The sequence below is a fragment of the Phocoena phocoena genome, chromosome 7, assembly GCF_963924675.1.
Source record: "Phocoena phocoena chromosome 7, mPhoPho1.1, whole genome shotgun sequence".
Classification (NCBI taxonomy): domain Eukaryota; kingdom Metazoa; phylum Chordata; class Mammalia; order Artiodactyla; family Phocoenidae; genus Phocoena; species Phocoena phocoena.
The window spans coordinates 108,400,381-108,427,350 of NC_089225.1; the positions used below are offsets into that span (position 1 = coordinate 108,400,381).

General features: G+C 46.7%; 1 protein-coding gene across 1 annotated transcript in view; it reads left to right on the plus strand.

Moving 5' to 3' along the window:
- Positions 1-26,970, plus strand: part of INPP5D (inositol polyphosphate-5-phosphatase D) — a 131,291-nt gene that overhangs the window by 38,267 nt on the left and 66,054 nt on the right. Inside the window, exon 3 of the mRNA XM_065880214.1 lies at positions 25,749-25,899. Within this exon, the coding sequence (XP_065736286.1) occupies positions 25,749-25,899 (151 nt within the window). The remainder of the gene's footprint in view (positions 1-25,748; positions 25,900-26,970) is intronic.

A 26,970-nucleotide genomic window follows, 5' to 3' on the forward strand; every position in this document is an offset into this window, starting at 1 on the left:
TTCGGTAAGTCCACCTCCTGGATCCTAATCGGAATCACTGATGTAAATGAGAGGGAGACCCAAATAGCAGCTGAAACCTGTGTCCAGGCTGACATTGGCATCATCTCACCCTAGCCAATATTCCTCCGTGTGGTTCTCAACAAAAGATCATGGATGAAGATCACAAAGTGCTTTATTGAAATCTATATAGATTATACCGGAGATCACAAACTGGTAGCCCCTGCATTGGATTTAGTGTTCTGCTTGCCTGACATACGTTTTTTAAAAATTATGAGCCAGTTAAAAGCATTTTAAAAACTTCCAAGATTTTGGGAATTCCCTGGCAGTCCGGTGGTTAGGACTCGATGCTTTCACTGCCGGGGCCCAGGTTCAATCCCTGGTCGGGGAACTAAGATCCTGTAAGCTGTGCGGCATGGCCAAAAAACAAAAATAAATAATAAAATAAAATTTTAAGGTTGAAAAAATTCAGAGATTTTATATAATATTCTGAATTTTCAGCCTCCCTTGAAAATTCTGAAGATCTGATAACCTAAGACCCACATTACCCAGTGTGATGCAACTGGAGCTGAGTGGAAGCTTCCGCCTTTCCTAGAGGCATTTCTCTTTGATATGCCACAGTCCCCACCTCTCCCTACTGCCTCACTCCCAGCCGGTTTCTCTCATTTACATCACCTGACCAGCCTCTGTAGGCAATTGAGCCATGATCTCTATTAGATGCAACAAATGATCTAATTCATTAAGCTAGCGGACATGCATTGACCTTCTACTATGTAAATAAAGTAAGACAAACAGGTTCTCCCAACTTGGTCTCTTCCCAGTGAACCCCTGCTGGTTCCAAGGACTGCCATTTGCTTTTTTTTTTTTTTTAAAGAAGATTGGAAATTATATCAAGTATCTTTTTTAAAAAATTTAATTTAATTTATTTTTTTATACAGCGGGTTCTTATTAGTCATCCATTTTATACACATCAGGGTATACATGTCAATCCCAATCGCCCAATTCATCACACCACCACCCTCCCCCCGCCACTTTCCCCCCTTGGTGTCCATATGTTTGTTCTCTAAATCTGTGTCTCAATTTCTGCCCTGCAAACTGGTTCATCTGTACTATTTTTCTAGGTTCCACATATATGCGTTAATATGCGATATTTGTTTTTCTCTTTCTGACTTACTTCACTCTGTATGACAGTCTCTAGATTCATCCACGTCTCTACAAATGACCCAATTTCATTCCTTTTTATGGCTGAGTAATATTCCATTGTATGTATGTACCACCTCTTCTTTATCCATTCGTCTGTCGATGGGCATTTAGGTTGCTTCCATGTCCTGGCTATTGTAAATACTGCTGCAATGAACATTGGTGTGCATGTGTATTTTTGAATTATGGTTTTCTCTGGGTATACGCCCAGTAGTGGGATTGCTGGGTCATGTGGTAGTTCTATTTTTAGTTTTTTAAGGAACCTCCGTACTGTTCTCCATAGTGGCTGTATCAGTTTTGGTGGGAATGTAAACTGATATCGCCACTTGCTTTGACACGTCTTACAAACCATGCTTTTAGTAAGCTGATCTAGCATCTCGCCGAGGGTGGACACAAATCTCACTAAACTGTAAACTACAGAAGAAACTACCTTACCCACCGTGCAAATCACAGCTTCTGGCCCCCTCCTCTTTGACTTTCCGCACGATTGGGCTCTCTCCTGAAGTTCTCTTCTTCCCCTGGGATGAGGCTTGGATTCTGTAGAAACAGGTATAGTTGCATTCCCCTTTTCTGTCCTGGGCTTCGGTCCCATGATGTAAGGGTGCCTTTGTTACTTCCTCAGAGCAACAGGAGCCTGCAAACGGTGACTTTCAGTTCCTCTGCGGGGCGCAGTGTTTACCCCGAGCTGCCCGTCCACTCCTGTCTACCTAAACTGAGCCCCTCTCCCCCAGAGGTCGAGGGTGAGCCCAGCTGGGCAACTGGTGGACCCACATTTGTCACTGCACCTTGCCAACCAGAGCACTTTGCTAGTCTTCCGGTTCAGCACCTCGTAGCTTCAGACAATCCCACCTACCCAGCAAGGCAGGCTGAAAGCTTCCTGTTTTGATCTGTGCATTTGCCATCTTCATTAAAAAGTGTTTTTCCTCACTGAACAGTAATGCCCTCTGCATTCCCCCAGTGAAACGTTAACCATTTTGTGCCAACGGTATTCCTTCCCGATCCAATGTTGCTTCCAGAGATTGGGGCCGTGAAGAGGGTAAGGCAAGTGTTCACATGAAACCAGGCCCTCTAAGAAATGAAAGGATGATTTTGCCAAAGCGATACATGTCGCTGGGCCCCCTGCAGTGGCAAACAGTTGACCACCGGTTCTCCAGGGAAGAAAGCAAAGCCCTGAGTTGCAGCGTTTGCCAATTTCTGTGGGGTAAATACTCTCACCGTGGCTCCCACCATAGTGGCCACAATCAACAATCAGCTCTTGGGGATCTGGAAAAATTGGATTTTGAACCAGAACAAGTAGGCACAAGTGGGCATGAGCCAGCCTCAGCACATCACTGGTCTGTGTGTTATGAATTCATACCTACTACTGCCCGGGTGAGGTCTGTTGCCTCTGAGACCACAGATGTCTTCTCTGTAACACAGGGACTCCTGTTACTTGTTAGGGGTCAGACAGATTAATACTCACTTCCATTTTACTTAGAGCCCTTTTAATCCCCAAACCCTTATTTATAAGTTATTTTAATTCAGTTTTACCCATTCCTTTTTATCACATTTGGAGAAGATACTTTTTTCCTACCTGACTCTTCTTAATTTTCCAGTCCTCTGAGCTTCGGTTTACTTGTCTAAAAATTAGGAGTTGATACTGTATTAGTATATTCAACACATAGCAGGTACTCCCTGATGATAGTGAGGCCATGCCCTGGACTTATTGTATCAACTCATTTTAACACTGAGCAGATCTGAGACTCTTCATCCATGAACAAAAAAACTGGCTCAACCTTAGAGAGCTGAATGCCATTGTCCAGGTCATACAATTACTTAATGGTGGAGCTAAGGTTTGAATTTGTGGTTGACAGGGTGTTTTTTAAAAATTAGTTGCAAGCATTAAAAATATGAGATTTCTTCTAAGAATCTCTATTTTTACCTTCCCTTGAAGGTTTTGAAATTCTGCCAACTCTCGGCCTAAGTTATCCCATGGGAGTATAACTGGAGCTAAGCGGAAGCTGGTTCCTTTGAAGGGACATTTCTCCAATGTGTCATTGTCCCCACCTTGCCCTAGTGTCTCTCACCCTGCCTGCTTCACTCACACATTAGGCTTCAGATTTTGTGCATTTTCTAATGGGTCACACTGCTTTCTAACTGAATATTACGTCCCCTTGCCCACTTTTCCCTCCCCACTTGACCAAGGAAGAAACTGAGACCCAGAAGGTTTTGCTAACTAGTTCAGGTCAAATCAGAAAGGCCACAACAAAGTACCTAACTTCTGCAATCAGGTTATGTGATCAAAGCCGCAGTGCCTTCTCACTATAAAGCAGTGTCTTCACCAACTGTTGTAATCCCTTCTAGCCCCACACTGTGCTTGCATAACCCTCCCGTTAATAGGCAGACATCGAGTGGGTGTCTTTTTACTTGAATAGGTTCTTACAAAATATGTATTGCTGTTTTGCATGCATGCATTTTTAATGAGTGATACCATAGCCCCCATTCAATTTTCTAAAAGTGATACCATAGCCCTCATTCGATTTTCTTAAAGTGATACCATAGCCCTCATTCGATTTGCTACTTTCTCTGCCAAAGGATCCTTCCTTGTTACTATGTACACATCCAGTCGGCTTCTGACTGCTGCATAGCACCCCACTGTACACATTGACCACATTTTACCTGTCCCCTCTCCCCATGATGGGCACCCAGATCCCCCCCCCCCCCAGATCTCTGCCACCACAAACAAACCTGTGATGACCATCCACATAGGTGAGCCCTGGGACATATGCCCAGGGGTGAAATTGCTGGGTCATAGCTTATTCACATATTTAATTTGTCTAAATGGTATCTGATTGCTCTCCAGAATGGCTGCACTGGTCTACACTCCTGGGATTCTTTATACAACACAAGATGTTGAGGGAGGGAAGGAGGGAGAGAGACTTTTAAACATAAAATATCCATTAGTAAATAAGGTCCTTTGGATGGAGTTCAAAATAGGCTTGCCTCGTACCAAAGGTGCCAGAGCACACAGGCAGAGAAATTGGAGCACAGCAGCCTTTCCGAGTCCAGGAGCACAGAACTTAGAGTAAGGAACCCGAGACCTGGGTTCGGGTCGTGGTGCTGCCACTTACAGGGCAAGTCATTCGGCCTTCTGAGCCTTAGTTTCTTCATCTGTAAAATGGGAAAACCAATAGAAACAGTAAGGTTGTTTGGTTTCTCAAAAAAATGTTCATCCTTCCGTTCATTCATTCTCAACCCTGAGGTGAATACGTGATGCATTTTGTCACCTAAGTGCAGAGTTTCCGAATGTGCCCAGTCTCATTTGACACCCTGTTTTCCCTCTTGTCGGCCTAGGGGCTCACAGGACCAGAGGCCCAGTCACAGAGTAGGATTTTGAACTGGTCTGTGCAGACTGAGGTAGGATGTGTGCCGAAAGCCTACTGAGCCCAGCGGGGAGGATGGGGGGGTAGGGGTGGGAGTGGTCCTCATGGGCACCCATATTGGGGGGAGGAAGAGGAAGCAAAGGACTTCAAGTCTGATCAAGTCCTCTGTAAAGTGGGGTCCAAATTCTTCGCTGTTGGTGAGGAGCTTTGCTGTGGGTTGAGGACTTGAGGGTAAGTCCTTGGATCAGCTCTTGATGGAGGGCTTAAGATAGACAAGTAAAAAGGACTGATTTGGGGGGGTTGACCATCAAAGGTCAAGTTCTTCCAGAAGCCGACCCCACGCTTGGGTACCAATAATTGATTAAAGAAAGGCTCCCAGGAGAATCCAGTGAGAGAGTGGGGGACGCAGGATGGGAAAGAAGAGAAGCCAAGCAAAGGTGCAATTTCAGGTGAAGTCTCAGACCCAGCCTGATGCTACAACGAGCTCTGGAGTATGAATTACACCTCGGGGTTTGTTCTGCATCAAAACAAAGAGCTGGGCTTTTGCGCACACTCTCCAAGCACGGGTTGGCTGCCTTGGGCATGGGGAGTCAGAACGCTCTGGTTTCTCCTGGATCTCCTTGTGAAATGCGGTGGCTCCAGTGCGCAAGGGGAATCACCTGAGGTTGCAGGTTCAAGCCGTTAGCAGCAAAGCACAAAGCTGCCAGAAGAGAGGGGGCTGAGGGCATAGATAGTAAAGGGATCTGGGAACTGGGTAAGACACCAGCCACATTTCATGTAACGACCTGTGAAACCACACATTTATATTGACACCAGTGCTGTGCACACACGCTGCTCAGTAACTCTGCCTGCCATGATGCTTCTTCCTCTCTTGGCCTGGGCAACCGCTCTCCATCCTTTGCATCTCAGCTTAAGTGTTGTGTTTTTAACGAATAATTCCCTGACCCACTAGGCTGAGTCCCCTTGTAATACCCTCCCAAGGCACTGACTTCTCTCAGCCTCTGTACCTTGTCATTATTCACTTGTTTATTGTATCACATCTTGCTTCTCTGCTAGACTATGGGCAAGGCCTGGGTCTGTGTTGGTCCCTGCTGAATGCCCATGGCTGAGCCCTGGGTGGGGTTCATGGTAAGAGGTTAGTACATGTCAGGGGGCTGATTGCTGGCTTGACAAGCCACCGGCTCTGGTCTGCTCCAGCCCTGCCCAAGTGGAGAGGGTGGGCTGGGGAGCTGATCCTGGACAGTGGCTTCAGTGGGCAGGGCCTGCAGATGTACAGGGCGTGGAGGGAGCCATGGGGACTGGATCTCTGGTGCCAGGGTGGGGTTCAGGCTTGTCAGAAAGATGACGGGGCCCTGAGGGGCCTGGGGGTCTACACAGAGGATGAGATTGCAGGGCAGTGGCCACTGGAAGCTGGAGAGCAGATGTGGCGAAAATGAGGGCGTGGAACTTCGAGACGTGTCCTTGCGGCAGGTCCTGGTGATCAAACAAGTTGTGTGACGTTGAACAAGTTACCTAAGCTCTTGGAGCTTCAGCTTTCTCATGAGTAAATGAAGAAATTATGTCATGAAGGTTCAATAAGAGGTAGAATCTCAGGAAAAGTTCATTCTTCCCTTCAAACTTGTATTTGTCAGCATTTGCTGTGTAAAAAGTACTCAAAAATCTCAATAGTTTACAGCAACAAACATTTCATTTTCCTCTCCTGGGGCTGTTGGTTGAACTAGGCTGGGCTCTCCTGGACTCAGCTGGACCAGGCTGGGCTCCAGGTTTCCAGTCAGATCTGGGTGTGCTCCTCACGCCTTTATTCTTGGCCCATGCTAGAGGGCTGGAGGCTCCCTGGGGCACCTCTTCCCATCAGATCACAGGGGCCCAGGAGGGGCAAGCGGAAACCCACAATGCCCATTAAACCCTGAGAACTGGTGCTTTGACCCACATTGCTTTGGTCAAAGCAAGCAGCATGGCCAAGCCCCACATCGGTGGGATAACGGTGTAAGTTCTCCATACTCTAAAGCAGTGATGGCGCTCTAGGTACCATGATGGAGGATATGGCTGCAAAACTCTACAGTACGGCAGGGCTACTCCGCCCCTTCTTCCTCATCATCCAGGCATCTGTCCTGTGAGCTCTTGGAGAAAGCATAGAAACCTTTTCCACAGCTAGCTGACAACCTCTCTGCGATGCTGGGTGTGATTCGGTCTCTAAGCTGTCAGCTGTGATTCTACTGACAAAGGACCCATCCTCTTCCGGGGTCTTCATTGTGGGCCTGAGGTCCCCAGATGAGGGTTCCACTGTTCACATGTGCAGACCACGTGCTGGCAGACAGCACTGTCATCCTCTGCCCCCTGACCCTGGCTGCGGTGACACCAACCTCAGATGATGTATCTCAGAGCTGTCATTTCAATACAAGCCAGAGATGTAGGCGTCTAGTCTTCCAGCCTGCAGCTCCTTTGATGTGAGAGGTTCAAAGCATTTTACAGCTGCTCAAGGCTGCCGGGAGAGTGCAGGACTCACTGCCACTACACAGATATCAGAGAGTGAAAGGCAGAGATTCGGGGCCTTATGATCTCAATCCCTGTGGGGATCCCAGCTCACAGGCGAAAGAAATGAGCAAGCCTGCAGGACCCCTGAGTCTAGGAGTTGACCCAGCACCCGGGGTTCCCCCGTGGGACAGTGCCACGGGCGGGATTGCCGGGCCACTGGCTCTGTTGGGTGGGTGGCAGGATTGGGGGCAACCTGGGGAGGAGTGGCTACAGGAAGCAGGGACTGAGAACTGGGGCGGTGAGTGGTTACGAGCCCAAGGAGGGGGCATGGGTTGAGAAGTGGGGGCGTCAGCTCTGAAACTCAGGGAGGGACGTGGATTTAGAAATGAGTGTGGAGACTGGCGGGCGAGCGGAGCCTGTGCCAAGCTGTTCTGGGAAGTCTGCCCAAAACAAGGCAAGAGCAAAGCTGAGGAACCAAGCCTCAGGAAGTGGGGGCTGATTGGAACAAGGTGGATGGGAGACCCCAGCCTGCTGGCTGGGCGCGAGACAGAGCCCATCCCCAACAGTGCCAGGCCCTCCAGACCTGGGCAGAAAGGGGCCAGGGCTGCCCGGTGCAAGCTCAGAGCAGAGATGTCCCGTTGGCTACCGCTGGAGGGGGGAGGGGAGGGCGGGGGCTGCGCCGGCCCGGCACTCAGTTTCTCCTTTTCTTCCTTTAAGCTTCATGCCTCATCCCAGAGATGTCACATCCCTCCCTTCTGCACGGAGGAGACTCAGAACAAGCCTGGTGTTGGCTCTTACCCTCTTCAAAGCCCCAGACAAGTGGCTTTAGGACCCTGTTGTGGGTGGGCAGTGGATGCAGGACTGTGCCCACAGATAGCAAATGCCAGCCTCCCCACTCCCGCCACCACCCATCACCGCACGGAGGGTGCCTGCTGCCACCCAGGATAAGAGCTTCTCCCACACACCGGCTTTCACACCACCCAAGCCGCCCACTGAGCCGCTAGAGGCTGGAGTCTGCCAGAGGATCTCCAGCCACCTGGTTGCACCCCGAGCTGGCGGCGCCCTGTGTCTGGTCCCCGCACTCCTGTCTAGCTATTCGTGCCACCCACCACCTCCCATCCCCTTCCTCATCTTGAAACGTCCGCCCTGGGTACTGTTCTTCTGACAGCGTCTCTGACCACCAGGCAAGTTGTTCAACCTCCCCGAGACTCAGTTTTCTCATCTATAGGATGGAGCAGTGGCACCCACCTGTGATATTCGAGAGACTGTAAATTATTATTTTTTAATACGTATTTACTTATTTGGCTGTGTCGGGTCTTAGTTGCAGCACGCGGGATCTTCGTTGAGGCATGTGGGATCCTTCGTTGCGGCGCGTGGGCTTCTCTCTAGTGGTGGTGCGCAGGCTCTAGAGTCCGTGGACTTAGTTGCCCTGTGGCGTGCGGGAGCTTAGTTCCCCGAACAGGGATCAAACCTGTGTCCCCTGCATTGGAAGGCGGATTCTTGACCACTTGACCACCAGGGAAGTCCCGAGAGACTGTAGATTAGATAACATACCTAACACGCCTCGCCCAGTTCCAGTTTCTTCCTTTTGGGGAGTGGGACCCTCACCTGGGAAGGGCCAGGGAGGTTCCAGGAGACCCCTCAGAGGGCCCCCTCCCATGCCCCTGACACAGGACATATAGCAAGGAACTATGTCCTTGTCACCATGACCTATCTTTCGTCCTGAGCGACTGATACCCAGGATTGTCCACAGTTTCAAAGCAAGACCAGGGAAAGGAGATCTCAATCCCCCGGACCTGGACCCAGAGAGCTCACCTTCCCCAACCACCATCTCCGCCCTCCAGGTACCCCTCTCACAGCTCACAGCCTGTGAGCTCCCAGGAACGTGCAACACCAGGTCTTTTACGAGATGTGGCAGCTCCAGTTCCCTGCAGCCTGACTGCCAGGAGGTAGCCCCTTCAAAATGTCCCATGAGTAGCTCTGAGACATCCTGAAAGACCCCTCAGCGTGCCCTCTGCTGGCTGGCCAGCTACGGCACTGCACAGGGCATCCTTCCCCTCTCCTGCTTGTGCAGGGCTGTGGCAGGCTAGACACTTGAAGCAGCTGTGCGCTGCCCTGTGCACCACGAGAACACCAGGGTCCCTCACTGCCTGGGGCTCTGCCAGGTGCCAAAGCCTGTCTCCCAGCCTGCGAGGTTCTGCTCCTCCAAAGTCCAGGCTTCAGTCTCCATCTCTCTCTCATTCTTCCCGGAAGCTAAGACAAGCCCACGGGTCCTGGGAGAGAAAGAGCAATGTCAACATCTACCCCAGCCGCCTGCCCTTCCAGGCTCCCCCTCTCTCCTGGTCACACAACAAAACCTGCCGTGCTCATCAATGGATGGGACCTTTGCAGGAGCCCAGCTCCACTCCCCCATGACCAATTGCCCAGGGCACCTGGATTTCAGCCCCAGCCCGAAAAGTGTGTGTGACTGAAGCAAGTGCTACCCCTCCCTCCTGGTCAGTCCCGAGAGCACACCTACCATGTGGCTTGTAGGGCTGTGGCCACTGCCTCACCTCCGTTCGCTCGTGCTGAGCGACTCTGTGATTGTCTTTTTATTTTTCATACATCAGTACTATTATGGTTAATTGAGCATCAAAGATGTTTCCAAGATGTAGTTTTTGTACAGAGGCTTCCAGATGTATATAGACCAGAAAAGCTTTTGTGCAGTTAAAAAAAAAAAACCAGACACTTTTAGACAAGGTGGATTTTTTAAAAATTGAAGTATAGTTGATTTACAATACTGTGTTAATTTCAGATGTACAGCATAGTGATTCAGTGTTTTTGCAAATTATATGCCATTATAGGGTATAATTCTCTGTGCTATATAGTAAGTATATCCTTGTTGCTTTTTTTTTTTTTTTTTTTTTTTTGCGGTACACGGGCCTCTCACTGCTGTGGCCTCCCCCTTTGCGGAGCACAGGCTCCGGATGCGCAGGCTCAGCGGCCATAGCTCATGGGCCCAGCCACTCCGTGGCATGTGGGATCTTCCCGGACCGGGGCACGAACCTGTGTCCCCTGCATCAGCAGGCGGACTCTCAACCACTGCGCCACCAGGGAAGCCCCACTTATATATTTTATAAACAGTAGTTCATATCCCATACCCATACCCCTAATCTGTCCCTCTCCTCTTCCCTCTCCAATTTAGTAACAAGTATGTTTTCTATATCTGCGAGTCTTTTCTGTTTTGTATAAACATTCATTTGTATTATTTTTTAGATTCCACATATAAGTGATAGCATATAGTATTTATCTTTCTCTGTCTGACTTATTTCACTAAGCATAATATTCTCTAGGTCTAACCACATTGCTGCGAATGGCATTATTTCATTCCTTTTTATGGCTGATATTCCATTATATATGTATACTACATCTTACTAATCCAATCGTCTGTTGATGGGCACTTAGGTTGCTTTCACATCTTGGCTATTGTAAATAGTGCTGCTGTGAACATTGGGGTGCATGTATCTTTTTGAATTAGTATTTTCATTTTTTTCAGATATATACCCAGGAGTGGAATTGCTGGATCATATTGTAGTTCTATTTTTAGTTTTTTAAGGAACCTCCATACTGTTTTCCATTGTGGCTACACCAATTTACATTTCCACCAACAGTGTATAGGAATTCCTTTTTCTTCACATCCTCACCAACATTTGTTATTTGTAGAGTTTTTGAGGATAGCCATTCTGAGAGGTGTAAGGTGATACTTCATTGTGATTTTGATTTACATTTCTCTAATATTTAGCAATGTTGAGCATCTTTTCATGTGTCTGTTAGCCATCTGTGTGTCTTCTTTGGAAAAATGTCTTTCGCAATCTGTCCTTTTTTTATTGGATTTTACTTTTATTGAGTTGTATGTCCTATTTGTACATCGAATATTAACCCCTTGTTGGTCACATCATTTGCAAATATTTTCTCCCCTTCTGTAGGTTGTCTTTTTGTTTTGTTGATGGATTCCTTTGTTGTTCAAAAGCTTTTAAGTTTAATTAGGTCCCATTTGTTTATCTTTGCTTGTATTTCCTTTTCCTTAGGAGACTGAGCCAAGAAAATATTGCTACCATTTATGTCAAAGAGTGTTCCACCTATGTTCTCTTCTAGGAGTTTTATGGTTTCATGTCTTACATTAGGGTCTTTAAACCATTTTGAGTTTATTTTTGTATATGGTATGAGGGATTGTTCTAATCTCATTATCTTATGTGTGTCTGTCCAGTTTTCCCAACACTATTTGTTGAAAGAGACTGTCTTTTCTCCATTGTATATTCTTGCCTCTTTTGTCATAGATTAATTGATCGTAGGTACGTGGGTTTATTTCTGGGTCCTCTATTCTGTTCCATTGATCTGTGTTTCTGTTTTTGTGCCAATACCACACTGTTTTGATCACTGGAGTTTTGTAGTATAGTCTGAAATCAGGGAGGGTTATACCTCCAGCTTTGTTCTTTTTCCTCAGGACAGCTTTGGCAATTTGTGCTCTTTTGCAGTTCCATATAAATTTTAAGATTATTTGTTCTAGTTCTGTGAAAAATCTCCTGGATATTTTGATAGGGATTGGACAAGATGACTTTTAAACCCCTTCCTCTTTGGGTGTGTGTGTGGTTTTTGTTTTTTTTGTTTGTTTTTTATTTTATTTTTTATACAGCAGGTTCTTATTAGTTATCTATTTTATACATATTAGTGTATATATGTCAATCCCAATCTCCCAATTCATCACACCACCACCCCTGCCCACCGCTTTCCCCCATTGCTGTCCATACATTTTTTTCTCTACATCTGTGTCTCTGTTTCTGCCCTGAAAACCAGTTCATCATGACCATTTTTCTAGATTCCACATATATGCGTTCATATAAAATATTTGTTTTTCTCTTTCTGACTTACTTCACTCTGTATGACAGTCTCTAGGTCCATCCACATCTCTACAAATGACCCAATTTCTTTCCTTTTTATGGCTGAGTAATATTCCATTGTATATATGTACCACATCTTCTTTATCCATTCGTTTGTTTGTGGACATTTAGGTTCCTTCCATGACCTGGCTATCGTAAATTGTGCTGCAATGTATATTGGGTTGCATGTGTCTTTTTGAATTATGGTTTCTCTGGATATATGCCCAGTAGTGGGATTGCTTGGTCATATGGTAATTCTATTTTTAGTTTTTTAAGGAACTTCCATACTGTTCTCCATAGTGGCTGTATCAATTTACATTTCCACCAACAGTGCAAGAGGGTTCCCTTTCTCCACACCCTCTCCAGCATTTGTTGTTTGTAGATTTTCTGATGATGCCCATTCTAACCAGTGTGAGGTGATACTTCATTGTAGTTTTGGTTTGCAAAACCAAATTAGTGATGTTGAGCAGCTTTTCATGTGCCTCTTGGCCATCTGTATGTCTTCTTTGGAAAAATGTCTATTTAGGTCTTCTGCCCATTTTATGATTGGATTGTTTATTTTTTTTAATATTGAGCTGCATGAGCTGTTTATATATTTTGGAGATTAATCCTTTGTCCATTGATTCATTTGCAAATATTTTCTCCCATTCTGAGGGTTGTCTTTTCTTCTCGTTTATGGTTTTCTTTGCTGTGCAAAAGGTTTGAAGTTTCATTAGGTCCCATTTGTTTATTTTTGTTTTTATTTCCATTACTCTAGGAGGTGGATCCAAAAAGATCTTGCTGTGATTTATGTCAAAGAGTGTTCTTCCTATGTTTTCCTCTAAGAGTTGTATAGTGTCTGGTCTTACATTTAGGTCTCGAATCTATTTTGAGTTTAGTTTTCTGTATGGTGATAGGGACTGTTCTAATTTCATTCTTTTACATGTAGCTGTCCAGTTTTCCCAGCACCACTTATTGAAGAGGCTGTCTTTTCTCAATTGTATATCCATGTCTCCTTTGTCATAGATTAGTTGACCATAGGTTCATGGGTTGATCTGTGGGCTTTCTATCCTGTTCCATTGATCTATATTTCTGTTTTTGTGCCAGTACCATATTGTCTTGATTACTGTAGCTTTGTAGTATAGTCTGAAATCAGGAAGTCTGATTCCTCCAGCTCCATTTTTTTCCCTCAAGACTACTTTGGCTCTTCGGGGTCTTTTGTGTCTCCTTACAAATTTTAAGTTTTTTTTTTTCTAGTTCTGTAAAATTGCCATTGGTAATTTGATAGGGATTGCATTGAATCTGTAGGTTGCTTTGGGTAGTTAGTCATTTTCACAATATTGATTATTCCAATCCAAAAATATGGTGTATCTCTCCACCTGTTTGTGTCATCTCTGATTTCTTTCATCAGTGTCTTATAGTTTTCTGAGTACAGGTCTTTTACCTCCCTAGGTAGGTTTATTCCTAGGTATTTTATTCTTTTTGTTGCAATGGTAAATGGGAGTGTTTCCTTAATTTCTCTTTCTGATCTTTCATTGTTAGCGTATAGGAATGCAAGATATTTCTGTGTGTTAATTTTGTATCCTTCAACTTTACCAGATTCATTGATTAGCTCTAGTAGCTTTTTGGTGGCATCTTTAGGATTCTCTATGTACAGTATCATGTCATCTGCAAACAGTGACAGTTTTACTTCTTTTCCGATTTGTATTCCTCTTATTTCTTTTTCTTCTCTGATTGCCGTGCGTGGCTATGACTTCCAAAACTATGGTGAATAATTGTGGTGAGAGTGGACATCCTTATCTTGTTCCTGATCTTAAAGGAAATGCTTTCAGTTTTTCACCATTGAGAATGATGTTTGCTGTGGGTTTGCTCTATATGGCTTTTATTACATTGAGGCAGTTTCCCTCTATACCCACTTTCTGGAGAGTTCTTATCGTAAATGGGTGTTGAAGTTTGTCAAAAGCTTTTTCTGCATCTATTGAGATGATCATATGGTTTTTATCCTTCAGTTTGTTAATATGGTATATCACATTGATTGGTTTGCCTATATTGAAGAATACTTGCAACCCTGGGATAAATCCCACTTGATCATGGTGTATAACCCTTTTAATGTGTTCTTGGATTCTGTCTGCTAGTATTTTGTTGAGGACTTTTGCATCTATATCCATCAGTGATATTGGTCTGTAATTTTCTTTTTTTGTAATATCTTTTCCAGGTGGAATGATGGCCTCGTAGAATGAGTTTGGGAGTATTCCTTCCTCTGCAATTTTTTGGAAGAGTTTGAGAAGGATGTGTGTTAGCTCTTCTCTAAATGTTTGATAAAATTCACCTGTGAAGCCATCCGGTCCTTTTCTTTGTTGGAAGATTTTAAATCACCGTTTCAATTTTATTACTTGTGATTGCTCTGTTCATATTTTCAATTTTGTCCTGGTTCAGTCTTGGAAGATTATACCTTTCTAAGAATTTGTCCATTTCTTCCATGTTTTCCATTTTATTGGCATAGAGTTGCTTGTAGTAGTCTCTTATGATGCTTTGTATTTCTGTGGTGTACATTGTAACTTCTCCTTTTTCATTTCTAATTCTGTTGATTTGAGTCTTCTCCTTTTTTTTTTTCTTGATGAGTCTGACTAAAGGTTTATCAATTTCTTTTATCTTCTCAAAGAACCAGCTTCTAGTTTTATTGATCTTTGCTATTGTTTTCTTTGTTTCTATTTCATTTATTTCTGCTCTGATCTTTATGATTTCTTTCCTTCTCCTAACTTTGGATTTTGTTTGTTCTTCTTTCTCTAGTTCCTTTAGGTGAAGGTTAGATTGTTTATTTGAGATTTTTCTTGTTTCTTGAGGCAGGCTTGTATTGCTATAAACTTCCCTCTTAGAACTGCTTTTTCTGCATCCCATAGGTTATGGACCATCGTGTTTTTGCTGTCATCTGTTTCTAGGCATTTTTTGATTTCCTCTTTGATTTCTTCAGTGATTTCTTGCTTATTTAGTAACATATTGTTTAGCCTCTCTGTGTTTGTGTTTTTTACGTTTTTATCCCTGTAATTGATTTCTAACCTCATAACGTTGTGGTCAGAAAAGATGCTTGATATGATTTCAATTTTCTTAAATTTACCGAGGCTTGATTTGTGACCCAAGATGTGATCTATCCTGGAGAATGTTCTGTGTGCACTTGAGAAGAAAGTGTAATCTGCTGTTTTTGGGTGGAATGTCCTATAAATATCAATCAAATCTATCTAGTCTATTGTATCATGTAAAGCTTGTGTTTTCTTGTTAATTTTCTGTCTGGATGATCAGTCCATTGGTGTAAGTGAGGTGTTAAATTCCCCCACTATTATTGTGTTACTGTCGACTTCCTCTTTAATAGCTGTTAGCATTTGCCTTATGTATATAAGGTGCTCCTATGTATGAGGTGCTCCTATGTTGGGTGCATATATATTTATAATATTTTATATTATAAATTATATAAATTTATATAAATTATATATATATATTATATATATTTTTGGAATATATATATAATATATATATATAATATATAAATTATATATTTATAATCCTTATATCTTCTTCTTGGATTGATCCCTTGATCATTATGTAGTATCCTTCCTTGTCTCTTATAACATTCTTTGTTTTAAAGTCTATTTTATTTGATATGAGTATTGCTACTCTAGCTTTCTTTTGATTTCTATCTGCATGGAAAATCTTTTTCCATCCCCTCACTTTCAGTCTGTATGTGTCCCTAGGTCTGAAGTGGGTCTCTTGTAGACAGCATATAGATGGATCTTGTTTTTGTATCCATTTAGCAAGCCTGTGTCTTTTGGTTGTAGCATTTACTCCATTCACATTTAAGGGAATTATTGATATGTCTGTTCCTGTTACCATTTTCTTAACTGTTTTGGGTTTGTTTTTGTAGGTCCTTTTCTTCTCTTGTGTTTCCCACTTAGAGAAGTTCCTTTAGCATTTGTTGTAGAGCTGGTTTGGTGGTACTAAATTCTCTTAGCTTTTGCTTGTCTGTAAAGCTGTTGATTTCTCCATCGAATCTGAAAGAGATCCTTTCTGGTTAGAGTAATCTTGGTTGTAGGTTCTTCCCTTTCATCACTTTAAATATATCATGCCACTCCCTTCTGGCTTTTAGAGTTTCTGTGGAGAATTCAGCAGTTAACCTTATGGAAGTTCCCTTGTATGTTATTTGTCGTTTTTCCCTCGTTGCTCTTAATAATTTTTCTTTGTCTTTAATTTTTGTCAATTTGATTACTATGTGCCTCAGTGTGTTTCTCCTTGGTTTTATCCTGCCTGGGACTCTCTGCGTTTCCTGGACTTGGGTGGCTGTTTCCTTTCCCATGTTGGGGAAGTTTTCGACTATAATCTCTTCAAATATTTTCTCGGGTCCTTTCTCTCTCTCTTCCCCTTCTGGGACCCCTCTAATGCGAATGTTGGTATGCCTAATGTTGTCCCCGTGGTCTTTCAGACTGTCTTCATTTCTTTTCATTATTCTGTTCTGCGCCAGTGAGTTCCACCATTCTGTCTTCCAGGTCACTTATCCGTTCTTCTGCCTCAGTTATTCTGCTGTTGATTCCTTCTAGTGTATTTTTCATTTCAGTTGTTGTATTGTTCATCTCTGTTTGTTTGTTCTTTAATTCTTCTAGGTCTTTGTTAAACATTTCTTGCATCTTCTCGATCTTTGCCTTCATTCTTTTTCCGAGGTCCTGGATCATCTTCACTATCATTATTCTGAATTCTTTTTCTGGAAGGTTGCCTATCTTCACTTCATTTAGTTGTTTTTCTGGGGTTTTATCTTGTTCCTTCATCTGGTGCATAGTCCTCTGCCTTTTCATCTTGTCTGTCTTTCTGTGAATGTGGTTTTTGTTCCACAGGCTGCAGGATTGTAGTTCTTCTTGCTTCTGCTGTCTGCCCTCTGGTGGATGAGGCTGTCTAAGAGGCTTCTGCAAGCTCCCTGATGGGAGGAACTGGTTGTGGGTAGAGCTGGGTGTTGCTCTGGTGGGCAGAGCTCAGTAAAAGGTTAATCCACTTTTCTGCTGATGCGAGAGGCTGAGTTCCCTCCCTGTTGGTTGTTTGGCCTGAGGCGACCCAGCACTGGAAACCACAGGCTCTTTGGTGGGGCTAATGGCAGACTCCAGGAGGGCACATGCCAAGGAGTACTTCCCAGAACTTCTGCTGCCAATGTCCTTGTCCCCGCAGTGAACTGCAGCCGCCCCCTGCCTCTGCAGGAGGCCCTCCAACACTAGCAGGTAGGCCTCTGCAGGAGGCCCTCCAGCACTAGCAGGTAGGTCTCCCCTGGGGTCACTGCTCCTTTCCCCTGGGTCCTGATGCGCACACTAGTTTGTGTGTGTCCTCCAAGAGTGGGGTCTTTGTTTTCCCCAGTGCTGTCAAAGTCCTGCAATCAAATCCTGCTAGCCTTCCAAGTCTGATTCTCTGGGAATTCCTCCTCCTGTTGCTGGACCCGCAGGTTGGGAAGCCTGACGTGGGGCTCAGAACCTTCACTCCAGTGGGTGGACTTCTGTGGTATAAGTGTTCTCCAGTTTGTGAGTCACCCACCCAGCAGTTATGGGATTTGATTTTACTGTGATTGCCCCCCTCCTGCCATCCCACTGTGGCGTCTCCTTTGTCTCTGGATGTGGGGTATCTTTTCTGGTGAGTTCCAGTGTCTTCCTGTCGATGACTGTTCAGCAGTTAGTTGTGATTCCGGTGCTCTCGCAAGAAGGAGTGAGCGCGCGTCCTTCTACTCCGCCATCTTGAACCCTGTTCCTGTGTGTGTGTTCTTGTATGCATATTAATTTAATGAGCTAGGTTACACAAGCTAATTATTTTTAAAAAAGCTTTTTATTATAGTGTATAGCTCAAAAGAGTTATTGGATATAACCACTCTCGTGTTTAAGAAATAGATCATTTCCACCCTGATTGTCTCCTTCACTTTTTATTTTGAAAATAACTTCAGACTTACAGAAATATTTCAAGAACAGTACAAGAAGTTCCTGTATTCCCTTCATTCACTTTCCCCAATCAACATTTTAGCATAATAAGTTTCTCATTCTCTTGGTCTCATATTATTATTATTTTTTTTAATTATTGGAGCATAAGTTGCTGACAATGCCCCATTATTCCTAAATATTTCAATGTGTTTTTCCTAAACGATAATACTCTCTCTTACATAACCTCAGTTCAACCATCAAAATCAGGAAATTAACATAGATAAAATACTATTATCTAATCTTCAGACCCCATTCAGATTTCCCTAGTTGTCTTAATAATGCCCTTTATAGCAATATGTAGATATTATTTAAATATTTATATTAAAATAAATATTTGTTTATATATGTTTTTCATATATTATACATATTTACAAGTATATAAGATATATATATATACTTATATATAATATATGTAAAACTCATATGTAAACAAATATTTATTTATTTATACCGTCCCCTCTGGACCAAAGTTCAATCCAGGATCACATGTTGCATGTAATTATCACATCCATTTAGTGCCCATTAGAGGCACAGTTCCTTGTCTTTCATGACCTTGGCATTTTTGCAGAGAATAGGCTAGTAATGTTGCAGACTGTCCCTCAATGTGGGGTTTTTAGATGTTTCCATGCAGCTGAGTCCAGGTGCTGCATTTTGGTGGGTGCATCACAGAAGCGCTGCTGTGTCCTCTGTGTACCCATCCCAGGAAGGCACCATGTCACTTTGTCCCATTACTGGTAAAGTTAACTTTGCCACTTGGTTAAGGTGGGGTCTGCCAGGTTTTCTCATTGTAAAGTTACTATTTTCCCCTTTAAAATGATTAACTCTTTTGTGGGAAGATACTTTGAGGCAATCAAGAGGGCCTGTTCCTCCTCAGATGCTCACCCACTAGTTTTAGCGTCTTCGGCATCTGTTGGTTCTTTCCTGAATCAACTATTTCTATGAAGGTTGCCAAACGGTGACTGTTTCCATCATTCCTGTGACAGTTACTAACTGGCATCTAATGTGAGAAAGAGCTTTCCCTTCTCATTTATTTATATGGGTATAGACTCATGAATTCTTATTTTATTCAATGAATTATAATTATTTTTATTATTCATTTTGATGCTCAAATTGTGCCAGATGGTCCTTTCAACTGTCCCTTCAGTTGTCTCCTGACTCCTGTACCCTTTTGACAAATCTTCATCATTTTGTGAACATTTCCTTACTTTCTGGGGCAACGGATGTTCCAGGCCCACATATACCTTTCCTGCCCCAGCCCTAGATTCAGCCCGGCCCTCTCTCCAAGGAGTCTGGTTCTTTTTGTTGGAGGGTGGTATTTAGGTGGGTTCATTGCCACTGGGATGTTGTTGCTTCTGGATCCTCTCAGAAGACAGGGCCGGGAAATGTGTGTGGACACACACACGCACTCACACCTGCATCAGTATTTACCTGTATATAGTAAAAAACCCTGAGTTCACAATGAAGCTTCCCCTTCCAGCTGAACACTACAGACAGAGTTCATTCTAACCTAACTCCCTTCTCTGGCAGTGAGAGATCCGCCCCTGTTTCTCCATATATTTCATTTGCTCGTTTCCTGCTCTGCTGCCCCTGGGCCTCCGGCCAGGCCGGCTTCTGAGGCTCCGATCACTTCCCTGCCCCAGCTACTTCCTCTGCCCCCTGACCACTTCCTTGGCCCCAGCCCCAAAGCCCCACTGGCTCTGGCCACTTCAAAGGAAGCGCAAGGAAAGAAAGAAAAATGATACGTTTCTTAAAGAAAAAAGGAGAAGGGAAGGGAAAAAGGAAGAGCTGATCGGATTTTAAGGAGACACATCCTGGGGTCCATTCCAGGTCAGATGGCTAAAGAGGGATTTCTGGATCTGAAGCTTTTCTCCAGGGCTCTTCCCCAACTTGCCTGCGCACCCCCCTTTCCCATCTCATCAAATGGCAGCGACATCAGCCACGTTGGAGTCTGTGATTCTTAGGAAGAGGTTTGGGGGAGAGGAGGTGCTTAAAGATTCAGACCAGGCTTGAGGGCAGAAGAAAGACCAAGGAAAGCATCTCAGGGGCTGGCAGAGGTGCAGGAGGGCAGAGGCAGGGTGGGAGGAGGTAGCTTCCAGACCGTGCGAGGTGACCAGGCCTGGGCGGGGAGTCCTGCCCTTGCTGAGCTGATGTCTGAGTGGAGGAAATGCTGCTGGAGGCGGGGATTGGGCCTGGACAGCCAAGTTCTGTATCCTCGCTCTGCTCCATCAGTGCAGCTGCCTCTGGACGTGTGGGAGCCCCAGGGCTGGGGACTCCTGGGCTTCGGCTGAAGCCCGCCACTGCCTCTGAGGCCTCCGACACCCTTCCAGCCTCCACGGGCCCAGGGTCTCCCCACTGGGAAAACAGAAACAGTAATGACACCAGCGCCTCCCACCCCGCCATTCTCGTCACAGCAGACAAATGGTATTGTCTCCCTGCTTCAGATCTTTCTAGTGACTTTCCCACCGACTTGAAAGAAACGCTTTGCTATAGTTGGGATAATAAGCACACTGCCCCACCACCACTTCTGCACACTTTCCCATTATTTGTAAAATTTCCACAATGCTTGTATATACTTTTCATTTTAAAACGAAGCCTGGCAGAGCCTGAGGAGAAGGTGCCAGGCAGCAGCGTCTTCCTGGAGCCCCCTTGCTGGCTTCCTCCCAGGGGCCTCGCCTTCTTTCAGTTCCCCATTTAGTGACAGCAGACAGCACTGAAGTTAAAATTACCCTCTGGGAAAGTTCGGCCTGCAGGGTGCTCCACCTTCCCCTGGAGGGTGTCTGAAAGTCAGAGCCCAGGAACGAGTTCTGGAAACACCACATTTCTCAGAGACTGCAACCCTGAGCTTCCAACAGTCTGGACATCAGCTGTCCTTTGTTTGTTTGTTTTTGCGGTACGCGGGCCTCTCACTGTTGTGGCCTCTCCTGTTGCGGAGCACAGGCTCCGGACGCACAGGCTCAGCCGCCATGGCTCATGGGCCGCGGGATCCTCCTGGACTGGGGCACGAACCCGTGTCCCCTGCATCGGCAGGCAGACTGTCAACCACTGTGCCACCAGGGAGCCCCTGTCCTTTGTTTTAAAGACCCTCGTGGTCTGGGGCCTTGGTGGGGCAGCCCTGTCCCCTTGGTCCGCACTTTCCCAGGAGTACTGTACCTGGACGAGCACAGGGGCCAAGCCGTAGAGTGAAGGGTTCTCTCCCTGCAGGGCACAGTTCAGCAGCCCACATGGCAGTGTGGGAAGCTACAGCTCTTCAACTGTGAAGTCCCTTTTAGGCACTGCACACATGTCTCAAAACCGGGGTAAGGCCTGTCATCAGCCGCGCAAGGCACCTGGGGGACTATGCGAGGCTGAACCTAGCAGGGTCCCCTTCCTTCGAAAACTTATAAGCTTGTGGGGAGGCAGGCACGGCCGGGCTTGGCAAGGCGCTGTCTGCAGGGACTCCCTGAAATGATCTTGCTGGATATCACCTGGAAATTTCCATAGACCTGGCGAGAGGAGGCAAGAGAAGAGTTAGGTATCTTGTTTCACGATCTGAACTAACCACGTTTCTTTTCCTGCATCACTTTTGGTGATGAACATAAATTCATGTCCATTCAGTCGATCCCACAAACCATGAGGGACGTCTGCTCTTTGCCCCACACGTCGTAAGTTCAGAGCCGACTTAACGCAGGAATTGCTGCTCTGTGTTTTTCAGATCAAGCTTCTGCTCTGTGCGCTGGGGATCTGCCACAGAGAGAAGAAATTTGTTCCTGGTGGTGGGAGAGTTGCCGCAGAGCAGAAATCCCATCACTCCCCTAGGGACACCACCCTGGGGGGCATCTGTAACTGTGAGGGCCGCTGTCTGCAGCGAACGGCTAGTGTGGGGCTTCCGGGTTTCCTTCTCTGTTTCAGAATGACTTGGTGAATCTCTTCAGGAAGGCAGCGGCTGTGGAATGAGGAATTGAAATCTGGTGGCCGTTAAGGATCCAGGGCAGCCCCCTGCCCCAGAAGCATGGCCGGTCCCCCTCCTGGGGTGAGGGCTGCCCTTGCCTGCAGGACACGCAAGGCTTACTTTCCCACAGCTTCCCTGGGCGTCTTGTCACCGTGGGCTCCGTGGGCTGCTTCTGTGCTGTGTGTCTCACGTTCGAGCCCAGACCCCCTCCAAATCCCCTGGCTTCCGGTGGCGTTTGGAGGATGGGAGGCACAGCTGCATGATGGGAGGGTGGGGGACCACCCCTGCTTCCTCCTTATGGGGCTGGCTTCGCGGAAGGCCTCAGCCCCGGCCTGGCAGCCGTCTCTGGTTCCTGCATCTGCCCCCCTTATGCTTGGATCAAGAGGGAAACTGCTCCCCCACTTCGCAGGTGTATTCCTACACCCTGTCCACTAAGTCCTTCTGAAATCCCCCAGGCGAATGTGGCTTCTGCTCCCTGCCTGGACCTGACTGATACACATGACAACCTTGTAGTCAGACATTTTACTTTTTTTTTTTTTTTTTGCCGTATGCGGGCCTCTCACTGTTGTGGCCTCTCCCGCTGCAGAGCGCAGGCTCCGGACACGCAGGCTCAGCGGCCATGGCTCACGGGCCCAGCCGCTCCGCGGCATGTGGGATCCTCCCCGACCAGGGCACGAACCCGTGTCCCCCGCTTCGGCTGGCGGACTCTCAACCACTGCGCCACCAGGGAAGCCCAGATATTTTACATTTTAAAGTGTTGGAAAGGCATCACCTTTGGCAGATCAGATTGAGGATGAAGGAAGGGGGTGCTCCCCTGCTACCTACCCTCCCCCCAGCCATTGCTCTGTGTCCCCAGTCCCAGGCCCACATAGGGTCCTCTCTGACCATCTCTCCCCCTGACTCATCCTGACCCTAATCCTGCAAGTCCATGCAAGCACTAACTGCCGAGCATCCCACGACGGCCAGGCCCTTTGGCACCATCTGGGGACACGACAGTAAGCAGATCTGGCCCCTGACTATAGGCTGCATGGGCAGGCGGAATCACACTTGACCAGGCCCCCATCCCCACAGGGCCCCAGTCCTCCTGCCTGCCCACGGTCAAGGCACTGTCCACTTGGAAACCCTGACTCCCACTCCTGGCTTTGACTTGGCCATCCTGCCTGACAGAGGGCCTTTCTCGGCCCAGCTCAGGAGTGAGAAGGCCGTGCCGGGGCTGCTCCTTCCTAGGCATACACAGCCTCCGACCCACCTGTCCAGACTGCACTCCTCACCCCCATGAGTGGGGCTGGGATTGGACTCAACCCTCATTCTCTACCTTCCTGGGAACCTGGGCCACCTGGGCAGCCAGCAGCAGTGGTTCACCAGGCCCCTGGCTCCCTGGCCTCTGTGACCAGTCCAAGCACACGCAGTGTCCCAGCAGCTCTGTCTCCGCGCTCAGCACCCGCCCACCTCCCTCACTGGATCCATAGTGTTCAGATGAATTTTAGAGTGTTCTGTTCTTCTGCACGCTTAGTACCCCAGCGTATTTCATCAATTCTAAGGTGTTTATGTTGTCATATTAACATCTCCGAAATCAGTTGTACCCGCAGCTTGATGGTGTGTCTTGGTTTATGCTTTAGCTTTTAGCAGTACATAAAGTAATAGTGTCTCAGCATTGGTGCATCCAAATTGCCATAGCTCATGTGCTCTCTCAAACGCACATTCCCCAGACATCCTCCAGTTGAGAACCCTTTTCCAGACTCACACAGGAGTCGTTTGACTTTGACTTTCTTTGATACTTTCACATCCTTTATCCATACGCCTAATGGCTTGTCATCCATTAGCTGTAAATTCTTTTGACAGAATGACACTTGTCACGACTGCTTTAACTGAATCGAGTTCATCGACCTTGTGTCGTGTCAAATTATTTTTGTTATTCCGCTCACTTTGGGTTTTCAACCTATTTAAGTTACTTTTTAGAAGGCCCGGCCTTTTGTTAAACTCTACTAATTTACTGAATAGCTTAAGCCACACGCTTAAACAGAGACGTGCCCTCACGTACAGATTTATACGTGCGTGCATTGCATCCCCCACACAAATACACGTGGAGAGAGAGAGACGAGGGGAGACAGAGAGGCAAGTGTGGAGCCTGAGTGAAGGTGAGTGACGGAGAGACGGAGTCTCTGAAGGCAAACGCATCCTCACCGCTACTTGGGGTTACCACCAGGAACTGGGCTCAGGGACAGGTTCTGAGTCCTGGTCCATTCCCAGATGTCTGCATCTGTCCCGGTCTGGGTCGTCATCCTGCCTTGTCTGCTCTCCCAACCCCACTTACCTGTGGCTCTGATGACCTCCCACGTCAGTGCCAACCGTGCCGGAACAATAGGCAGCTGACTTGAAGGTGGGCGAGTCAAGACGATCCAGCCTCGCTCAGCCCAGACCCCACGGACCTGGGTGGGCTTTCCAACGTGCACCCTATTTCCCTATTCTCCTTTCCCATGGGCGATGGGTCCCAGCAGCAGGCAGCCCCCGGAGGAGCAGTTGGGCCCCTGACCTCCAACTCCAAAGATAGCGCCTCCTCAACTCATTTCTAAATCACATGAATGTCATTGACCTGTTAGCTACTGTGATAATGGGGGTGACTCATAGGCACTTAGTGATAGGACGTGGGGGGCGCTCTGCTCCTTCAAGGCCTGGGGAGCCCCACCCAGAGGGGGAGCCTCTTTGGGGCTCATCCCTGTGCCCACCAGCAGCCTGATCTCTTGCTTCTGTCCAGCTGCCCCCGGCTCTTCCCTAAAGCCCAGCTACATCATTCTCCTTCACCTGGGGCTGCAGCCTCGCTCAGCATCTTCTTGGCTGGATGAGGAACACCCGGCCTTACACTGTCCAGTTTTGCCATCTGTGCCGGGGGGAGGGAGAAGTCCTCTGGGTTCCTGACTGGGCCAGTGGGGAGACAATGGTGCCGTACCTTGAGATGGAACACCAAGGAGGCGCGGGGCAGGGGACTGGACAGGGAGGATGGACAGGATGTTGGGACATGTTGGGTTAGGAGCAGTAGGGTACAGCACTGATGAGACCCTAAGCCTTCTGCTTGCAGTTCTCCCATCCTACCCTGCTGCCAGATAGCCCACCACAGGGAATCACAGAGGTGGGGCCTTCATGTGGGCAGGGCTTCAGCAGGGGCAGGGCCTCAGTGGGCGGGGCTGGCTGCGGAGGGACAAACTTGAGTTTCCTGCTAGAGCCACCAGGTGATAAGAAGGAGACCTGGCCCCAGGGCATTTGAACAGCCCAGTAGAATTACCCTCCAGCTCTTCTGTCATCAACAACAGAGATACAAATCAGGGAAGATTTTTGTGCTGCCTCAACCATTTTCTGAGTTTTGACAAAACAGAATTATATCAAATGAAAAATATAAAAATAAAAGCAAAACAATTGCTATAATAGATTTTTCCCCAAGTTTAAAAATAAATGATCTTGGGGGTGGGGTAATAACTCCCCCCACCAAACACACACAAACATACACACAAGAGGTCTAGAAAAAATATTCTAAACTATTAAAAATAGGTCTCTTGGGGTTGTGGGAATACAGGTGATTTCTTTCTTTTTTTTTTTAATTCTGTATTTAAATTGTTTTCCATAATGAAAATGCATGACTTGGTAACATAATACTTTTAAAAATAAAAGTTTTTTTTAAACTGAAAGAAAAAAGTCTTTAAAACTGTCCTATCTGTGCCTTTTGCAGAGTGGCTCTTAGGGGCTGTGAGGGTGTGGGCGTTGCAGGCAGGCCCTGCGTAGGAGCCCAGGGCTTCTTCTGGATTGTGGTCGCTCTAGGCCTCGCTGGTCTCTGCTGCAGGTGGCCTTTGTGGTTGGGTGATGTTCCAACCAGTTCAATGTGCTTCTGCTTGGGATTTGTCCTCAGGCATCTGAAGGCGTCCCCATGAGGTTCTTCACCAAGCTGGACCAGCTTATCGAGTTTTACAAGAAGGAAAACATGGGCCTGGTAACCCACCTGCAGTACCCTGTGCCACTGGAGGAGGAGGACGCCGGCGATGAGCCAGAGGAGGAGACAGGTAGGAAGGGACGGACGGGAAGGTGTCTCCGGGACCCTGCCTGCCATCTGAATCCCATAGTGAAGTTCTGGGGTGTTTCTCTCACTTCAAGTGCTTGTAGATTGGGTGGGTCCGGTTATCAGAGGGAGTGACATGGTGGTTAAAGACCAATTAGGAACACAGGCTCTGGGTTCAGACAGACCTGGGTCAAACTTCCTGCACCCCATATTCTCAGCTGTGTGACCGTAGGTGAATTACTTAACCTCTCTAAACCACAGCCCTCTCTTAAAGAGACACTAAAAATAATATCTACCTCTCAGGGTGTCATCAGAGGAGTCAGTGTAGATCCCAGCGCCTAGTACATAGTAAGCACACAATAAATGCCTCTAAAATCATTGTCAAAATAATTAGCTGAATTTTGCTGTGAAGAGAATGAGGAAGGAGATTGTTGCACCAAGCTGGAGGGATGAGAAAGGATGTTTCTTTATATCATCATTAAAAGAAAATAAAGTACAGCCCCTAAAAGGTATGTGAGAGTCAGTCCTGCTGTTTAAACAGGGGAGGGACAGACTAATAGAGCGAGCGTCGGGCAGAGAGGCAGTGCAGCCGGGGAGCTCCCCTTCTCTTCTCCTCAAAAGTTCATGTCCTGAAAGAAAGCCCTGACATACATAACTGAACCTCTCAACTGGTCAGGGCTCCTCCTAAGTCCCAGGGCTTGGAACCGAGACCCCTGGCGTATCCCCTGAAGGACAGATTAGACCAGAGGTGTGGGGTGCCCGGCCTGACTCTGCCCATCCCTGGCTGCTGCCCGCCACGTGCTGGGCGTCCTTGCAACCTCCTCCGTGGGCCACCCTTCCTCCCACCTGCCTGGAGACCCACCGTGAGCGACTGCACAGCTCATCGGCAGCCTCCTCCGAGGGTAAACTCTGAAGAGCCGTCTCACCAGTTCCTGGAGGAGACGAGGGCCAGGCAGAGTGTTTCAAAAGGAGCGCAGGTCTGCAGAGGTGAAGGGGACGCAGGCAGCCGTGTCCCTCGTCGCCTCCCTGGCCCAGTAAGAGGCGCCCTCAGCTGTGAAACAGGCAGAGCCGACAT